At 39.5% G+C, this 21,508-nt stretch overlaps 2 protein-coding genes across 2 annotated transcripts in view; one reads left to right on the top strand and one right to left on the bottom strand.

The window, feature by feature from the left end:
• LOC139982552 (uncharacterized) overlaps positions 1-21,508 on the top strand; it is a 217,401-nt gene that overhangs the window by 39,588 nt on the left and 156,305 nt on the right. The window lies entirely within an intron of this gene.
• On the bottom strand, positions 3,833-4,912 carry LOC139983783 (uncharacterized). Its single transcript, XM_071997559.1, has one exon. It carries the CDS (start codon positions 4,730-4,732, stop codon positions 3,833-3,835), a length of 900 nt encoding a protein of 299 aa, XP_071853660.1. The 5' UTR covers positions 4,733-4,912.

Raw genomic sequence — 21,508 nt, 5'->3', positions numbered from 1 at the left:
ATTAATGCTCTTGGCAGGGTGAAACTTGGATGGTATCTTAGTTTGCTGTTTTATGATTGATACATGTAAAAAAATCGATGCACATGTTAAAAAGGTGGAAAAAAGCGACCCAACGCAAAATGCTGCTTTAAGGGGAAATGCAAATACCCCTTGAGGAGAAATACAGTGTGGTAAAATTTCCTGTAGGAAACTGTTTACTGGTTATGTGCAGTGTAAAATGGGGATGAGGGGATGATGGGAATAAACCATTGTCACTCTGTCACTCTCAGGTACAGTATAAGTGCTGTATATTATAACTGGAACATCAGCAAAGTTACTGCCTAATTGGGTATAAAGCGCCAAGATTACTGTTTGCAGTATATTCACTTCAACTATAGGTCTGGAACTTATTTGTGTTCAGTTGCAAAGTTGTTCAATAAAGACATTGCATGAAATGATCAGACTGACCACTTAGACAGTGTACCACAATATGGCAATGTATATCGGCCACCCTCAGGAAAATTATTTTTGGGCTTATTTCCAGGTATCATCACTGATTTTATTACTAGGACAGTTTTAAGAATACAAGTTAAAGTACAGATGATATGAAAATCAGGACAATTGAAGGAGATTTGACCTATCTTAGAAAAATGAAGTAGAAATGGTGAGATTTTGCCCGGATAGCCATTTCAAAGGAGCGGGACCACTGCTCTAAACTTTCACCCCTTGCAGCTCAAAATCTTGACGTTAAAGGTATGGGATTAACAAGTGCCATGATAGGCCAAGTCATCAGCTATGAGGAAATGGGTAGGAATGCCATAAAGGACATATCTTCTATGCTCTAGGGGCCCTCTAAGGAAGACAAGTTTAGTGTGTTAGTCAATGGAGAAGAATAATTGTGGTACGCTTATAAGAAGTGTGATTTCTCTCAGTTTAGCCCCAAAAAAGCAAATTATAGGCTAAAATGGTCAGGCTACTGTAGCCGTTGATATTTCAGGTGAAATGTTTCATGATTTCATGCTTGAGTGATTTTGAAGGGGAAAATTCTTATTTAGCTAAAAAAATGGATTTTCAGGGTTGAGATCATATAACTCACTTTTGGCTGAGCTTTTGTCTCACATAGCAACTTGCATTTTGTAATGTTTGACATTAATTTAAAGAATGGTGAAGATGATGCTACTCCAAGTCTCCAACATATTTCAGTAGGCTTAAATTCAAGATTGCATTACCATAGTTGAAGGACTATGGAAAGGAAGTTTCATGAAATTTACTTAGCAACGGTAATCAAAAGTAACACAGTTGAACAACTATACAGTAGATGATGTTTGGGCAGTACAAATTAGCAAATTATACTTGGAATTTCATTGTTCCAGAATTGATACAGTTCAGATTCAGCCCTGCCGTGTCAGTGTTGTTGTTGAAGAGCATGATTTCTGCCATAATTTACACCTGAAGGTAAGTAATGTTATAACAATGAACTAGAACTAAAGTAAGCCCGGGAAAACACAGATCTCTGCTGTTTACTAGCAATTGGGATGCTATAGTCCCAGGTATAGCCAGCATAGTGCTCATACCATGTGTCATTGTCAGTCTGGGTATCATTTTGACTTCTCTGTATTAAAATACATTGTGTTGGGCTATACTTATGTGTAACTTACAGTAGTTGTCAAAAATGTATGGCAGAATCATCAATATAGGTCTATATAATTGGCTGGTTTACAGTATTCATAGAACAAATTCTGACTTGTGAGTCCTTAATTGAGACACAAGTATATAAAAAATCTGCAAGGTACAGTACAACTAAACACCTCAATTTGCATGGTTCAGATGCATAAATATAATATATACTGGCTTCTCCCAAAATGTGCCCTGACATGGGCATGGCCTGGCTTAATCCAGCTGTTAGTGTTAGTTGGTGATGTACTTTGCTTCTTCTCGGTAAACACCAACCCCCTTTTACTTATTTGCAGACCATGGGAAAGGTGTAGAATTGAACAAATATGCATTAAATGTAAATGTAACAGGAAAATGTGGTATAGCAGTCCTTGACTAGTCAATTGTGAGGCTAGTTTTAACCTTATTTAACACAAGGCAGTGTTTAGAGGGCGCCCTCTATAATGAAATCTCAATCAATAAACACCTAAAAACACCTACTTTACAATCTCAATTGCTTTCTGCCAGTTGTAAACTTTTATCCTGCAGTTCAGTTATCTCCTTGAAGAATTTATACTCTTTAAATCCCAAATAAGATCAAATTTATATTTAGTGTTTCTTTTGCTCTATGCCAGGTCTGGGACCCCCCTCTCCCAGCCCGATTATCATCTCCTTAGAAAGGACTCGCAAAACCTGGAGACAGGTTTGTGCATAATAAAGGACTTTTGAAGTACAAAATAATCAACAGAAGGAATTTTTCCAGAGAATGTAAGAAACAGATGGATTGAAAGCACAGCAACGAGGCTAGAGCAGAAATCCATTTCAAGCTCAAATTTGACCCAACTGAGCTCTTAAAAAGTTGATATTGGGGATCAAACAGAAAAAAAATTACAGATATTTTAATGCTTTGTAGTTTAGTTTACCTCAGGAGAAGAAGAAAAATTTCACGAGGCTTAAGGTAGCATACTACAATTAGGTAATGTACATCCGCCAAAAAAATGCCTAAAATGAGCCACCGAACTTGTTGTTTTTGGCTAATTTCCAGCTACCATTTTCGATTTTGTAAGTTAGGATGTTTATGAGTACTTACAAGTTAAAGTACAGATGATATGAAAATCAGGACGATTGAAGGAGATTTGACCTAGTTTAGAAAAATGAAGGAGAAATGTACTCTCTACCCACTACTTTTTCAAGTTATTAGTATTTTGACTTACTGTGTTGTGTGTTAGGGTGGCAGCTGTGCGAATATACTTCTTGAAATGTTTAAAAAGGTGTATAAATTGTGATAAGGATTCACCAGCTGTTCAGGCTGAATTTTACTAAGTGTTTAATACTGTGTCTCCAACTCAAACTTCATTGGCTTAAATGAAGATCATCCCTTGTACACAGTCATCTCTCTGAGCAAGTTATTGCCATAGTGGAAGTATGCATTTAAAACTTCATACAACGTACCTTTTTTCACACACACATTTTAATAGCTCAGTTACATTCAGGAGTATTGGTTCTCTTGTTCATTTGTAATCTGCTATAGGTCAACTTCTTTTGCTGGTTTACTTTTGAGATCAAACATATTCTATTGTTTGATTTTTAGTACTTATGCTTTATCTTCTCCTAATCTTACCATCCTTTAGTGTAGTCAAGCAGATACCGGTAAAAATATGGCATTTTGTCATACAAGCATAAGGTTTGGCACAAATGTAAAGGACATACTAAGGAACATTTCTGGAAGTGGAGCCATCGCGAAAAGAGCCTACATCAGTAATGGCGGCCATTTTAGAAAATGGCCGCCAAACTCCACATTTGCAGTGCAACATCATTGAGATGCACTGATTTTAATAGATAATAAGAGGTATTGATATACCTGAAAATCACTTTGCATGTGATAATAATATATATGGAATAAAAGGATTTGAAAAAGATGGGTACATGTCCTATGTGGCGGCCATTTTTAAAGATGGCCGCCAAGTTTGAGTAATGAAACTGTAAAGTGTACTGCAGTCAGAATATAATTTGTGGAAACTACTCCTGGGAAATCACAAATAGTCCAGTCTACATAATATATATATATATATATATATATATATATATATTTATATATATATATATATATATATATATATATATATATATATATATATATATATATACATAAATACCAGACTGTTCTGTCTGTTCTTTGGTATTCCTGCTCAACCTCGCTTCATACTTCACACAGTTGTCCACCGCATGGCTGACACAAACTAGTACACTTTAAAGCTGCTTTTCTGCAGTTGCAACGTCCTCTGCATCCTTTTGTGCAGCCACAACGAATAAGTTCTCGTGATGACTTATTAGCCTCTGGTAGGGAAGTCCACATCGGTCTCCAGTTTGGTGGATCAGTCCAGCCCCACTTGTCAGGGGATGGCATTTCCATGCACACTTCTAAAGCCTTACCCCAACAGTGACCGCCCTGGTACACAGCCCTCTTTGTATGCTGTAATAAGGCAGCTCTAGTTGGAGGAATGGCATCCATAGCACTTCCTTTCTTCGTGAACATCACTTGCCTAGCCTGATCAACATCTATCATGGTGCTGGTGTGGTCATATAACAAAATTGTAAAACGTTCCAGTACTGCCAATTCATTGTCCAGAATTTGGCTTGGTCCTAGAGACAGGGTTATGAATGCCATGGTAACATCTTCATACACTTTCCACGTTTCCCAAGCAGATTTCTTCCCTTTGCTGTAAAATGCTGAAACAGTGTCGCACCCGGTGTAAGCATGGAACATTGGCAGAGCTTGGCACTTGTTTGGGCCAAGTGATGCAGCAATTTCATGTACAGGAATATATCTAAAGTTTTTACCAGTTCCGAATGCCACCCATGACTCCTGGATGCCTAGTTTCGATACTGCAGCTATGGTCAAAACCACTACATCTGTGTCCACTGTGCGTATGAGGATATTTTGGAACCCTTCATGGAATGCATGCGAAAGGTGCAATATCATCCTTGTGTCTGCCTCTTCATGGTCGCAGGGTGATAGATTTGATGTGTCCTGAGGAGGTATGCACAACACCTCTGGCCCATTGGTTGTGATTACTATCTTGCCGTGTTCCAATTGCATATTGGATACATGCTTGGCCAAGAAATTGAACAACTCGGTTTTGTTCTGGTCGATGCGTAGAAACTGTTGCCAGTCCCCTGGCAAACTATTGGAGCCTTGAACTCGTCTTCGGACACCTCTGCCACGTTTTTTCCTTGCCTGCGTTTTCAAGCTACTTTCCCTATACTGATCCCAGACTATATCCACTCGACTAGCATGTTGCAACTGACGTTGTATGAATGGCAAGAACACCTTCAGTGCATAGTCGTCAAACGTTTTGACAGTTATGGGTCGAAGTATATTGACAATCACTGCTCCATCTAGAATAATAGCATCGCTGATTGGTATGTTACGTGTAGAATCTGCGCATGCTTCAAGGCACACAAGGAGATCCGACTTGCTCCCGAGTCTCAAGTTTCCAAATTGGGATAATGATGGGGGACATGCCTGATTTTCATGTCTGAAAAAGTCATCGAGGTCACCATCTCTTGACTGGCAGGCAATGTAGAGGCGTGAAAATAAGGACACGTCGCTCTTCAGTGATGACACTTGCAATTTTGAACTGGATTTTAATCTCACAGGAGGACGACTAAACAATAGCAGTTTGTTTTTCCTAATTGGTTGTGATATAGGTGTTGATTGGTCTTGTAGTCTTTCTGTCACAAAATCGTCATATTGTTGCTGACCAATCTTTTCTGCCTGGCACACTGCGACCGCCACAGCTTGATCAACAATATCCTTGGTGTCGAGTTTGAGCAAGTCATTAGTTTCCTCCAGAAAAGGATTGCCCATTTCTTCATGCATCACTTGAACCATACTCTGGACTTGCTTGGCAAACGTAACTTGTGAACTTATGGTCTGTTCGTGATGGTGTGATTCTTGGTTTGAATTCTTTAGATTTCTCTCGATCGAGGCTTCGAACTCTGTGTTCATCCTTACTACCTCTGGGCCGGCAACCATCCATCGTCTGAGAGCATCAGGGTTTTGGGTCAGACCAATAGCTCCACCATCGCTCTTTACCATCGCATTGTTCTGCTCATGCGCCTGATCAAGGGCTATGGCTGAAAATGGCCGTCTTGACTTACGGACAGTGAAATTGCCCTTATTGAATTCTGCAGCAATGTCAGGATGTGTTCTGCTTAGACTGGTCATGTCCCGTATATGCACTGACATCCATCTAGCATAGTTAGTGTGATCCAAGCTGAAGAACCATGGTGCAAGTTTTGTTAAGGAATCAATATACAGAGCGAAATCCCCCACACGCAGTGCTCGCACATATGTCAAGACAAGAAGCTCCAACTGAAACACTGTGTACCAAAAGTTAAATTGTGGTATCTCTTGTTTCTTTTGAACACACCAGTCATCAAATCCTTCTGGTTGTACCTCTGCATCTAGTGTCCCCTTGTAGTTGCCGTATGATTTCCTGAGGAGTATGTACAAACAACTAGCCGTAACCTGATGTGCATGTCTAGTTCTAGTAACATGGGTTGCCCTCAAAAATGAATCTGCAGTTCCTATTGATGTGACTCCAGACTGTACAAGTGCCTCTACCCAGCCTGAATCTTCCAGCCAATCACCGATCATCTTGAATCCAGTCATCTCAATGTGTAACCCTCCAAGCACCAAGACAAAAACATCTTCCCCGTAGTCTGCAGGCCATTGCCACTGTATCTGTTTGGCGATTGTGTAGAGGGGCTGATCCAAGGTGATAACTGGTATTTGGCCAGGGTTGAGTTTTTCTACTGCTCGCTTTATCTGGTCCATCGAGTGCTTTATCATGGCAGCAGACTTTGAGTCTTCGGGAAACAGTGGTAACAGTGCTGTTATAGCAGGTGGACGATCTTGTACTGGTTGCTGACTGGCATGATATGCTGCCCAGGATATTTTGCTATCCTTGTTAATGTCTTCCCGATAAGTCTGCTCCATGATCTCTAGCCATCTATTATAGACCAAAAATGTGACATCATTCAATGACTAATAAAAAATAAGTGAATATTTTGCCTTTGATGACACAACTGGAAATTAAATTTCAAATAAATTATTGTATTGATGTTAATACCATTGGTGTGTTGCATACCATTGAGATTGAATTCTGCACTACATGTTATTCAATTTGCTAATTAGGAACACCTATAGATCCTAAATAAGAATTCTAACCTGAACTCTTCCTGTAATGCTTGTCGGAAGTGCTGACCATCCCCCTTGAGTGGACCATCAACCTTGGGGATAGGGGCATCCTTTGATGGAAGTACCTGTGGGTGCACAGCAGTGTAAAACTCTGGCAACTCTGTCAGTTTCGTTGATGTATGTTCGATAACGAACTGTTCTCTACGATCAGTTCCAAGATTCTGAGAACTAGGATGCTGGAAAAGTGATATCCCTGTACCATGGAACGAATCTCTGGCAGTGGCTGAGCTTGGATTATGATCGATATTGTCGATAGCTGCTGTAGTGAATAATCCTTGACGTAGATTAAGGGGGCAAATTGCCTGCTCCAAGCGATACTGCTCACACACACTGTTGCCAATTGCAGTTGAAATCGCCATCACTCTATCATAGGAAATAGAGAGCCCAAGATCGAACATTGTCTCTACCAGTTCACGTTTCCGTGTTCGTGCATGTATTGTCAATCCAACATACACAGGCAGTGGTGGTTCCCGATTCCTGCTGTGGTGGTACGCACTACTCATTGCATGTCGACGTGCAGAGCTGTTGAAAAGTAACAGCTGTGCGATACTGAGAGCTGATTGGGTAAGACTTTTATCCGACTGGTTGATGTTGGATCCATTGAGAATCATGGCGACAATTGTCAACAGCGATTGAGGAACCGATTTCTCTTGACAGTCATCTTCAAATGTTCCTGAAAATGTGTTTTCTATTTGGAACATGTCTCTCCTTACAATAGCGGCTGCCTTCGTCAAACAAATAGCTTCCTCGTCATAATTGTCAATGGAAACTTTCTTCAGAGCAAGTCCTATATCTTTGTCAAATGCAAGTAATATATCGCGCCCTTCTTTGTGCGCTGAAAGGTCTGGAAAGTAAGCAAGTATGCGATTTTTTAGCCTAGTGTGGTGAACATTTTGATCAACCCCTAGTTGCTCTAATCTTTTGGAATAAAGGTTAACCAGGTCTTTGAGTTTGAAAACTGGAGCCACGTCTGTATCCATTCTTGCCTCTTCGATATATGTCAACAATTCTGCTAGGGCAATACCATGACAAACTTTGTCGGCAGATTTTTCATTCTGTTCTTTTTGGACCGAGGCAGCTTTGTTATACAGTGTAGCCAAACAACGTGGGTGATACTTAGCATCTTGAGCAACCATGTCACCGACGCTGAGTTTTGCTAGTAAGGGGCCATCTTGCAAGTCTATTGCACACTTTCGAACACGAGAATCTAGACACAAAGTTGATGCCTGACGAAGGGGTTCGTTTGCAATTACATCTGAACAAAAGAAACAAACGCTCGATGTTTCTGATTCATTTTCAACACTTTTACGAGTGAACTTCTTGGTTGCAGATTCAACGTCACTGACATTTGTTCCAGATTTTCTCTTTTCTGCTCTTTGTAATCTTGTTGTATTGAATTTGATATGGCAAGATTTATGCCACTTGGCTTTCCGTTCCAACAACGTGGCATGGATACCATTTCCCTCATCCAGACGATTTATATCGAGTAGAATTGGTAATTCATCTAGATCACTGAAACGTGTAATGTTAGAGGCAATTGTGGAATATCCTTTACCAACACCAACATCATAGCGTTTGGATTCCGCCGGACATCGCAGCAATTCTGAGGTCAGAGTTTGGCAGAAAATGCATTTGGTCCAGTCGGTATTAACAGGTACAGGTGTCTTTCTTGAGGGGACATGCTGTTCCGGATCAACGAGCTGAAATTTTCTTGACATTATCTCATTTGGGTGTCATTATCTGGAACAAAATTGGAAATTGATTGATTTCACATCTTCAAAGCAGATCTTCTTTATGAATGGAATGTTTATTGTGTTAGCCGTCCTGTGTATTCAAACATGTGTGTCCAATTTGTGGTCAGATTGGGACATATTCTTAACATAGCAAACTTAGTGATAACATTAACTTCCATTCATAAATACTGATAATGGTTTCCTGCACTGTGATTGGCTGAAATTCATTCGAGACTGGTTTCGAATGCATTCGAGACTTGCCAAAATTACTCTTTTGAGAATAATTCTAGTGATCATCACTAAATGAACTTAATACTAGAGCTGTTGTCATGACTGTAAGTAACAAAAGTACAACACGGTGGTTGCAATAGCAACATGACATCTCACTGCTGTGTTCACTGTACTGCTAAGCTGTATGCAGTGTGGTACTCGAATGTTTGGTAAAAAGGACTCCTATATTGCAGGAAATGGTACTTCCCCGGCTTTCACAGGCTGTTGGGTTTTAGATGTTATGTGCAAAAATCAGCATTTTTTTGGCAGGGTGGGGTCCGGACTCCCTCGACCCAGTTTAAGGCGGCCCAATAGCTAGTTTAAGGCAGCCCAAATGCCCATGGCAGAAAAAGTGCAGGGCGAAAGCCTCCGTGCCCCCCCCCCCACCGTCTCCGTGGTCCCTGCTGTCCTGAGCAATATTGATTCGAGGCTGCTCTGATGTTTCTTCAACAGATCACCAAATCATAATGCAGGTAACCAATACACATATCTATGAATATAATTCTTAATTGAACATTACCTTCGTACACTGACTGTACTATAAGATAGCATTACACGTACGTACTTAATTTCATACTATTTCATCAGTTTTCACACTGACTCACCAATTAATACATGAACCTGTACTATGTGTCAGTGTGTTAGGCCTAAACATATATAACCTAGCCACCCCCCTCCCACACCTCCCTCCCCCAAGAGTGCACAGTATTGCCTAATGTGAACTCTCTAGTTAAACATTACAACACTAAGGAACTAGTAATTTCCCATTCATTATTTCTGTATATTGCTTATGGATCAAACTACATTTCCTCCATACACTCATGTATAGGCCTGCCCTGTATACTTTAGTGTGTTAGGCCTGATTAATAGCCTAACCAAGTTGCAATTCGTCTGAAATTGGGACTTGATGGAAAATGTTAGGGGTAATACTTACCAGGATGTGTTGCAGTCTTTCTTCAGAACAAATTGGGTCTTCCTTTGGTATTTAAACTTGTTCATATATACTTTATGGTCTCTGGTTTTGGTACATCCAGTACAGATGAGCATTACACCTGCACATGTGTTGGGTTGCCAGATGGTGATGTAGCCTTACTGGCCAAGTTTATTGCACAAATTATTCTGTCTTAAAAAATAATGAATGACAGTGATAAAAAATATAAAGGGATTTTCACTTGTTAAAAAGACTACTGAATGCCCAAAAATATATTATAGCTTCTGTTACAGGAATGAATAAATAGAGCAATTTGGTCTCAAGGTTTGAATACATATTATTGGGGGCATGTCAGTGAGAAACCCAGGTTTTTTTTTTCAAATTTTCTGCATCTTTCTCAACATGAATTGGTTGATATGTCTATTAGTGTATATGTTCATGGTCACAATATGAGGCAGTCACAGTGCAGTACAACCTGCAGAAATCGTGTCAGCCTCTTATTTTAACTGTGCGGGAATACACAACAACACCGCGGGATTCCCGCAATCCCGCTCCTAATGCCAAACCTGCTTCTGAGTGTTCTAATTAACTTGGTTTTTGATCGAACCCTTTTGTTTTCTTGAGGTTAAACATTGTAATTTAGTGGTTAGTTATGATGCCAATTTTCGTCACTATTTCGTCTTGAAATTCTCTAAAATGTCCCATAAATGGCTTATATTCCCACATTATAACTACCGAATAAAGATGTCTTGCTATTTTAAATTCTTCGTGGTCATCTATGTACCTAGTACATGTAATTGCATGCATTCACTGATGAACTGCAACTCCAATCATCTGTAAATTAGATTTTGAAGGTCAAATCACTGTAGCAAACAAAGATTTTGGCGGCCATTTTGTAAAATGGTCGCCACGGCTGACGTGGGATTTTTTCGCGATGGCTCCACTTCTGAAAAAGTTACTTAGGGTGTCCTCTATCTGTGTGCCAAAACTCATGCTTGTATGAAAAATTGCCATATTGTTACATAATTTTGCTGATATCTGCCTAACTAGTGTAATTGCCAGCTAAAATTGCCCATAATCGCTGGTTATTACATTTCTCTTATTCTGGACCATATGGATTTATCTCATCCTCTCTTGGGATACTAAGCTTGCACTCAACTTTTACAGCTAGAACTCCAGGTTTCGACACTTCCAGGAAACATACCTTCATTCGGCTCTGATGACCTTGGATGACTTTGACCTAGTTTCTAATATTTTAATAAAATCTGATAGATTAGTGGATGGGATGGGCTTTTTACAGTACTTACTTGGTTTGGTAGTGTCCATTGTAATTGCTTGATCACATAGTCATACAGGGCTCCTCCTTTCTTCCAATTGATTATCAATGCAAACAGGTCTACATAGCTTTGCTTCTCCTTTGCTATGATAACTTTCATCTTGGTCTTTTGACAATTTTGGCATTTTCCACTTCCATGGTTCACCAACAGTTCCAAAGATGGCCCACCACTTGACTATTCAGTTGCATCCATGCTATTAAAAAAAGATTTGCAAAGCCAGAAAGTCAATTGATTTGGTGATTTCTTGCCAATATGATAAGCAACTGTGGATACTATATTCATCTACATTTAGTATTGCTGATCAGAATGTGTAATTTAGTAAAATGGGCTTGCAGCAATGATTGATGTACATTCAAATACAAAGAAAGCTGGAGTTCAAACAAATTCCCACTTCTTCAGTGATGAGAGTGAGACTTATAAAGGTTCTCACCTATAACTAACCTCAAATTGACTTCAAGTGACCCTTGACTTTATGGAAAACAATGGGATCATCTATTCAGCATACTATAGGTTCCCCTAAGTTACATTCATACCTTCAGATATTGTACTATAGAGGTTTTCCAACCATTATCTGTTGACCTAAACTGACATCATGACTAGCATTAAACACGACTGCGATTATCTTCTTACTAATTGCTACCAAACAGTTTGAAGCTAACTTTTCACTCATGGAATGTCATGTTTACAGACTTTGACCTAAGTTGACCCAATTTAACTTTGACCTTGATGTAAAATAAAAGAGACCATCAAACATGATATATCTTTGAAAACTAACTTCAAAACAATTTAGTTACAACTATTAAATAATACAAGTGATATGACTAAACTTCCAAATTAAATTAACATTACTGTAATTGTGAACAAACTACAATGTACTCACAGTCTTACATGTAATACCTGTGCAACAGGATTCAGTCTCCCAATTAACTGAAAACAACAAGAATAATCACTGCACTGCACTACACATGTACACACACATCAAACATAAATTTACTAACTGCAGATTATCCCAGGGCTACTTTAATCTATCCTTTTAACAATTTGCTTAAAATACAGACTACTCACTACCAATAAACATGGCTGACTGTTACATAACTATGGAAAATGTGGCCCAAAACGAAATCAATTTTACAATTCATGCTGTTTTGGCATCTTTAATGACGCGAACCCATGAACCCATTCTCATTAGTTATTTTCCAAATCACACATAAATTTTGCCATTTATATGAAGGGATATTGAATTGATACAAACTCACCTTTCATAATTCTTCATTCCTCGACTGTACTCCTCATCGGGCGTTGCACTACCCTCAATTAAACGATGGCTAAGCCCTGTACGTACTGCAGCATAATCAATATACCTCCTGCTTTATGGCTGTGGCGAACGTTGACACAAGTGTAGCCATTGCCTATGAGACTGCATGTACACAGGTTCTACGGTATGACAACAACCCCTATTGCGGGATGTCGGAGTAACTGCATTCCGCGATTATGGCAGTGTTTTAAAACTGCTGGTAATTTGGTGGTATCTGTGTTGGATGCTGTACCATATCTTCAAACTACACCAGGTAAAGTTACATAGGAATTAACAAATAACTTGATGCAAGGCAAAGTCCAGGATGGTTAGATATTAAACGGCTGTTCCTGCTGCTTGAAGTAGTGGAACTGAGCTGCCTCCACCAAGCATATATGCTACTGGGTGCATGTCAGTTAGATGACAACAATTGAAAGTGGACGCTTGATGTGACATCAGTTCTAATTTGCATATGGGGGTCTAAAGTTCAACACAAATACACTACACTTCCTACTGCCATCAGTCTTGCTTATAAATGCAACACTGATATAATCATGACCCTCTGACTCACCCCTGATCCAGGGATTCACAACACAGTCACGCTGATAACTGACATCTTAGGTAAAGCATGGAGCTATAAAGCTCCATGGGTAAAGTGAGGCATATGGGATTCAAATGATCCACATTTAACTCTCCATGTTTAGGGTACAATCATTCCATTGATAGGTGCATAACTTGGGCCTACAGGCAAATGAAACGTACACACGTCTGTAATTAATTGTTTGTTCTGCTTATATAGCTGTGAAGCATATTCTAGTTTGTTATTGTTATTATGATATCACCCATGGCTCGCTCATTGTTGGATTGCGCTGTGGTGCGGCGGGATTAAAATCACTCGCTATTAGAAGTGTATGTTCTGTACATTTTGAGTTGATCAGTACTTTGAGTAAATGAGATGTTATCAGTGAAAGCTAAGGCCCGGCTTTCCGTTCCCGAACTACCTACAATAAGCCTTACATAGTCACTAAATCAATTCAGAATTCTTGGCATAGTATGGGAAAATTTGAGTTTATCAGTACCTTGAGTAAATTAGCGCGTACAAAATGATAGTAGAGCACATAGGAGACAAATGGTTCGAACGTAGACAAATATATATCTTTTCAAAATCCCTTCATATATCTAATTTTGCATCCCTCAAGAAATGTAAAGACGCATCAAAACATGGAAGTAATTTGTTATTTGATGAAGACAACCAAAGAAAACATTACCCTTTCAATTATGCAATTATTGCACTGTACCATGCTCTTCAAGTAAAGGTATGTGATTGAATCAACACATCTGTTCATTGCAATGTGTTTGTCATATATGGTAATACAGTTCCATTAATGCTGGCCTATTTCACACTTTTTTGGCAGAATTCGGATTTGCAAAAGTTTGATGAATATTCAGCAAGGTCAACCTTTCTTGATTTATCCCGCACTTTTCACTGAAAATGATTCTAATTAGGTGATTGACCCACGGAACCAGCACGCTACATTGTTACACAACAGATCAAAAGAGAAACCATATCCTTCGAACGTAATCCTATCCCTAACCCTATGCTCAAGAAATGGGCGATCATAACACACTGGGCCTATACCTATTAGATAACGTTAGACCCAGCTGGTTCTGCGAAAAAATATGCACTAAGAGACTATTGTTGCTAATATGATACAACATCCTTTTTGTCATTATTTTTTTGCGCGTGCAACATAATATAAACATGACCCACACGTACATTGACTCATTCCTGTTAAAATGGCTCACCCCACGGTCACACTGATGTCTGACATTTTTATTTCAAAGACCAATGGCATATGAAAACTTTGTCCTGAGTTCAGGGGAAAATCATTCGATCGACAAATGCATTACAGAAGTCACATTAAGTCCACATGGTTTGTCTGACCAATATCCAGTAAGAACTGAGAACATCGGCGATTGTGTCACAGAGCGATTAAAGAAATCAAACGTAACATCTGTGGTTTTGATTTTTAGTTTGTTTTAGTAAATAATCTTCGAGTAATCGTTTAAATTTAAACTTACGGGCCCATTGTCACTATCGCCAAATTCAATTACCAGCGATCCATCAACAACGAACATCTCGTCGTCGCTACAACACTAAGACCAGAGTTGTTGTATACAGCTGTATGATATAAATAATGTATGATGTACGGTACCTTTCCTCCAATCCTGTACACGAAAAGTAAAAGTGCATACTGCGCATGTGCACAAAGATTCAAGTGCATACTGCGCATGTGCACAAGATACATGTTTTGACTGTTGAAAATAGGTCAGCCGAAAATGGTATATGGGGGTTTTCTGTTTCAGGGCAGGTAAAATCAATCGATCCGACTATTGGAGATGTTTAGCATGTTATTATGTACTGCATGTCAAGAGATAATGAATATATATATAAAAATCAAGAAATATCACCAAAAAACCGCGTTTCCCCCTACCGTTCATTTTTTTTCATAGCTGATATTTTTCTTGTTTTATAACAAAGCAAAAAAGTACCTGTTAGGGACTTTGAAAATCTTTCAAATTTCATGAATATGCAGTACATCGACTCCTCTTCACAACCTGATACTTTTTTTGAGTGTCGGATCACGTTATATTGGTAAAACTGACGTTCAAAACGTTAGGGGGAAACGTTTTTTTCCCCTTAACGGCACTTTCTCCCTACCGTACATTTTTTTGCCAAATATTTCTCCTTATTCCGCAATTAGGTTTATATATATATATATATATATATATATATATATATATATATATATATATATATATATATATATATATATATATATATATATATATATATATAAAAATTCTCCTCTTACGCTGCCCGAATTTTTCAGGACTTTTGCCCGAATTTCTTGTCCTCTGGAAATTTGGGAGGCAGCCTGCCCCCCCCTGCCCCCCCCCCGCCTCGTACGCCTATGATTATAGTAGTTTCAGTTTGTAGAGATACAACGTTATATTTCGCAACATTAAAGAAAAAAAGCGGAATTCCAATCGTTGTGTCGAAAGAATGAGAACATTGATGGATGGGAGCTGTAAAAGAGACCAGAGGGGGTAGGGTGTTGAAAGCAGTTATTTACCTGTATGTCATTCAGCACTCACAACACTAAGTTATATACTGACATACTCGTATCACATCCATATTAGTAACACCGTTGATATGACAAGTATACTGTAAATATAGGCCTATATAGCTGAACGGTATACCTTTAGACTGCAGGTTTGTTACATATTGTACAATATGTTGATGTATATGCCGTGTTTGTTTTTGTGCGGGTTTTCAAAGTACATCCAATTAGCTTCAAGTTTGGCTTCTGATAAAACCGTAGAATGTCATGAACAAGGTGATGTTTTTTAATTTAATTTCGGAGAAAATGTTAGGCATATCGCACATACAACAGTTGTAAGAGTCGTATAACGGTCCTTTTAACCGATTCTGTACGTAGCTACTGAAGCTGTCCGGTATAGCTGGCCCTGTGTAGCTTCCCCCGTATATCTGCCCCGTCTAACTGTTCTGTCTGGCTGCCCTGTATTGTTGTCAATGTATAGCTGCCTCTGTATAGCTGCCCGTATGGCTGCCCCCGTAGAGCTGTTCCTACATAGCTGCCCCTATATATCTGTCCTTGTATATCTGCTCCTGTATAACTGCCACGGCTAGCTGCCCCATAGTGCTGCTCGCGGTTAGCTGCCCCTATATAGCTGCCCTGTAAAGCTTCCCCGTACATCTTTAACCGTATAGCTGTCTCTGTTTAGCTACGCCTATATTGCTGCCCCCGTATAGCTGCTCCAGTATAGCTGCCCCGTATAGCTGCTCCGTATAACTGCCCCTGCAGCGCTACCCCCGTATGTCTACCCCTATGTTGCTGCCCCGCTATAGCTTCCCGTTATGGCAGCCATTGCTGATAAAACAAATCCGCCCTCTGTCTTTGCATTCACATTAATTATAAACAACAATATTGTGATAACATTTGTAGCTTAAATGTATACTTGATTGCTGTCAGCATTAACAATTTAATAGCCCTATATAGCTGCCCCTTATAGCTTCCCCGTTTATCTTCTCCCGTTTAGCTTACCCCGTAAAGCAACCCCTATACTGTTGCCCCCGTATAGCAGCCCCTATTTAGCTGTCCAGTATAGCTTCCCAGTATATCTTCCCCGTATATAGCTTCACCGTATAGCTACCCCTACATTTATGCCCCCGTATAGCTGCCAGTATAAAGCTGCCTCGCAAACTGTCCCTGTTAATCTTCCCCCCGTATAGATACCCCTATATTGCTGCCCCGTAAAGTTGCCCCGTATAGCTGCCACCTTCTAGCTTACCACGTATAGCTGCACTTATATAGCTTCCACGAAAAGCTTCCCGGTATATCTACCCAGGAATTACTGCCCCTATATAGCTGCCCCGTATTGCCACCCCCGTAGCGTTGCCCCCGTATAGCTGCCACGTCTAGCTGCCCCCGTATAACTGCCCAAAGAAGATGCCCCCGAATCGCTTCCCCCGTATAGCTGTCCCTATATATGTGCCCCTTATAGCTTCCCCGTATAGCTTTCCCAGTAAAGGTTCCCCGGTAATAACTGCTACGACTAGCTTTGCTGTATATCTTCCTCCGTATAGTTACCGCTATATTGCTGCTCCCGTATAGCTGCCCCGTATAGATGCCCATATAGTTGCCGCTTTATAGCTGCCCTATATAGCTGCCTCATATAGCTTCCTGGTAAAGCTTCCAGGTATACCTGCCCCCTTATAAATGTCCCGATATAACTACCCCGTATTGCTGACCCTGTACTGTTGCCGCTGTATAGCTGCAACGTCTAGCTGTCCCGTATAACTGCCCCATAAAGATGCCCCGTGTAGTTTCCCCCTCAAAGCTGTCCCTACAAATGTGCCCCTTATAGCTTCCCCATATAGCTTCCCCCGTATATGTTCCCGGTAATAACTGCTACGTCTAGCTTCCCTGTATATCTTCCCCTGTATAGTTACCGCTATATAAGTGCCCCGTAAAGCTGCCCCGTATAGATGCCCTTATAGCTGCCGCCTTATAGATGCCTCCGTATAGCTGCCCTTATATAGCTTCCTTGTATAGCTTCCCGATGTAGCTGCCCAGTATTGCTGACCATGTATTGCTGCCCCGTATAGGTGTCCCGTATAACTGCACCGTATATATGCCACTATAGCTGCCACCTAATAGCTGCGCCCGTATAGCTGCCCTTATATTGCTTCCCGTATAGCTTCCCGATATAGCTGCCCCGTATTGCCGCCCCTTTATAGTTGCCCCCGTAAAGCTGCCCCGTGTAGCTGCCCCATCTAGCTGCCGCCGTAAAGCTGCCCCTTTCAGCTCCCATTATAGCTCAACCGTGTATCTTTACCCGTATGGCTTCAACCATATAGCTGCACCGTGAAGCTAGCCCTACATAGCTCCTCTTATAGCTTCCCCGTGTATCTTTCGTCGTACATCTGCCACGGTATTACTGCCCCCGTAAAGCTGCCCTGTTGCCCCTTTATAGTTGCTACACGTAGCAGTTATACGGGGGCAACTATGTCTAGCTGTACCCCGTAAAGCAACCCCTATAGTGTTGCCCCCGTATAACTGCCCAGTAAAGCTGACCGTGTAGCTGCCCCCGTTTAGCTGCCCCGTATTGCTGCCCCTATATAGCTCTCCCGTATTGCCTCCTTTGTATATTTGCCCCCGTATAACTACCACGTCTAGCTGCCCCGTTTAACTGTCCCGTAAAGCTGCCCCTATATAAATGCCCCCGTTTAGCTGCCTCGTATATCGTCCCTCGTATATCTTCCCCTGTATAACTGCCCCTATATAGCTGCCCCGTATTGCCTCCCTTGTAAACTGCCCCCGTATAACTGCAACGTCTAGCTACCCCTGCATAACTGCGCCGCTAAAGCTGCCCCCGTTTAGCTACCCCGTATAGCTGCCCCATACCTAGCTGCCCCCGTATAGCTGTCCCTATATATAGATGCCCCGTTTAGATTCCCCGTATATCTTTCCTCGTGGATTTGTTCATTTTCACGGGGCCTTACAGGCATCATTTCAATACTGCATGATAGTAGCTTTAAATAATTTGTCTTCATTTCAGTAATTATTGAACAAATTAACTGTTACAATTTATTGTGTTGTTTGAGCGAGTTAGGTCAAAAGTACAGGATTGGGATGTGGGAAGTTTAGCAGCCTTTTACAGGGACATATTTGTGGGTGATTTTGACCCCAAACTTATTATAACTAAATAATAAATTAGGTTATGATTGACGACAAATAAAGGTGAGAATTTAGTCACTGGGTTAACGTATTCATGAAACTGAAAATAAAAATGCCTATAACGTAATAGGTCGTAAAATTTGACCAAGCCATGTAATATTTGCAGAAATATTGGATACCCTGCAACAAGCTAAGAGATCTAGATTCGTTGCTACAATCACGTGACTCCTCCTGAGTAGTGTATTATTTGTCGTTTAGCCAGATTTAGACAATCTGTGTACCACAAATTTAGTGTCACGGATATTTTTTTTTTGAAAAAAGTTACTTTAATCATCCCTGGTGGGATTTTGGTGGACTGACGTAACATTATGTTTCTTTTCTCTCCGTTAACGGTCAAGTTTGCCACCAACAGCTTGTAGTAAAAACAGCACAAAGTACAGCTGTTTTGAAAGTCCATTTTTGTTACTCTTTAAGTTCAATCTTACTCAATTATTAACTCTGTTCTCTCTAATAGTTTCCAGAGATTTGAATGATAACTATAGTTTAAGTTATTATTTATCCAGATAAGTGTAAACATGACTTACGTACAACTTAATTAAAAATTTTGGTAATAAATTAACACTGTTCTCTTTAGTAGATTCAATGGATTTAAGGATCTCTACTGTTTAAACATTTATTTATCGAAGTACATATTTTTGCGACGGTTTCAAGTACACTATTGTAAATAGGAAATTAATTACGTAGAGTTTGAGAAATGAGGATGAAGTGGTGACTGAGGCGAAGCAGGGCGATTCAATAGTGTTGTACTTTTATGGTTGTATAATCCCAATAGACACTGGTTTATATTGCCTATCATTTGTGTGGAGTGCATGATAAACGTAATTGATTGTAAACATCAGACTCACTGTTTTCCAGAGTGCTAATGCTGGACAATGTGGTGATTGTTATAAATGAAGGAAGAAGTGATACATTAATTGATATAAAGAAAGGAAAATTGAAGATTATTTTGAAATTCGTGAAACTCACATATTCACTATTTGGAATAAACTATAGAAGAAGATATTGGTAATATATTATGTAAGTGGCACTAGATTCGCTCTGTGTGGTACATCATAACCGATGATTTGGTGGGGCTGTGATTAAATCACTTTCCACGCACAGTTACACAACATACCTTAATACCAGTCAGTATGCGGGGGCAACTATCCAACTGTTTAGTTTTGATGTCTAGATACCATGGTAACCAAAGAACTAGACACTTATTTTGTGGTTCTGTATACGAACACAATGTTAAAAATATCCCGCACATGAATCTGATTTTTGTTTTTAAAGATACTGCGTCACGGAATAAACTTCTAAGCCTTTGCTGTATGTTGCTTTCTGATTTTTTTTGAAAGCATCTTATATGTACACTAGACTCTCATATAGCGAAACTAGATGATCATTTTACAGCAATGGCTGGAAAACATTATTAACTTAACGAATGTAGCAATAACATAACTGGTTTTGCTTACAGTACTATCAACTTAATCATCATCAAATAGTTCTGAATCGTTTCATCAGTTTGATGAATTATTATAACTTGGATAGATGCCTAAACTCATGAGGAACCTGGCTGCTTTTTAACCAGCCTCGTAATTTAATTCAGACCTATATTACATATTACATCACATATGTACCTAATATCTTCACCTTCTTATACATATAATAATTCGGGCTGACGTTGTTTCTATTATCATCGCCTGCTGAGACTAATTACAAGCGGTCAGATTCATAGTTCCTTCTATGATATTGATATACTGTTGAACAAATTGTATGTATACTTGAAGCTGCCGTATTAATATCTTACTCGAATCTTACAAAATCCGCATATATTGTTCATTTCATATCCGTTATCATAAATATGCAATATCTATAAACATAAGAACCAAAGACTAAGAAATATACAAACATGTACATCGATATGAACGTAAAGATAAGAAAGTAACAAGTTGATAAATATTTGAAAACTTATGTTACTAAACATATTCCATAAAAAGGTTCAAGTGCTTTTCTTTTAATAAACGTTACAAAAAGCAATGGAAATAATTCTGAATGGCTTTATTCCATTTTTTTTTTTTTTTTTTGGGCAAGATATTAGGATTGTGTACATTTCTATTAGCTTCATTTAAAATACCCTCACGTGCAGGATACAGTGTTCCATACGAATATTTCATGTCTTCAATATATAAAAAAAAAACAATAGGAATTGTCCAACAAAACGCTCAAAGGAATAATTAGTTAACGAGAGAGCTGTATGTTGTAGGTTCTAATTTTGAGAATGTCTTAATCTGATTTTATCGTTTTTGATACACCGTTATAGATGATCGAATTATCCTTCTCGATTAAAATGATATCATCAATGCTATAACTAAAACATCACCTTTAATGATGTCATAAGTGGGATTTGTCTGAAATACCGACTAAGCTGATTTAGATATATATACGGTTATCTGGTATAACAGACAGAGCGCAGAGTCATATAGTATCTCGCTGTAGGTATTCTGTTGCAGTCGCTACGGAAGATGTGTTTGAATACATGGATGAAAGTGTTAGAGTATGCATAGCTATAGAGACTTAACTAGCTGATTTACAGATACGATTGTCTGGTATAAAAGACAGAGCACATGCTCATATAGTCTATATCGCTGTAGGTATTCTGCTGCAGTCGCTACGGAAGACATGTTTGAATACATGGATGAAAATGTTACAGTATGCATAGCTATAGAGACTTAACTAG

This window comes from Apostichopus japonicus, chromosome 16 (genome assembly GCF_037975245.1).
Source record: "Apostichopus japonicus isolate 1M-3 chromosome 16, ASM3797524v1, whole genome shotgun sequence".
NCBI lineage: Eukaryota > Metazoa > Echinodermata > Holothuroidea > Aspidochirotida > Stichopodidae > Apostichopus > Apostichopus japonicus.
Note: the sequence above shows the minus strand (reverse complement) of the source record. Positions and strands in the feature narration are given on the sequence as shown.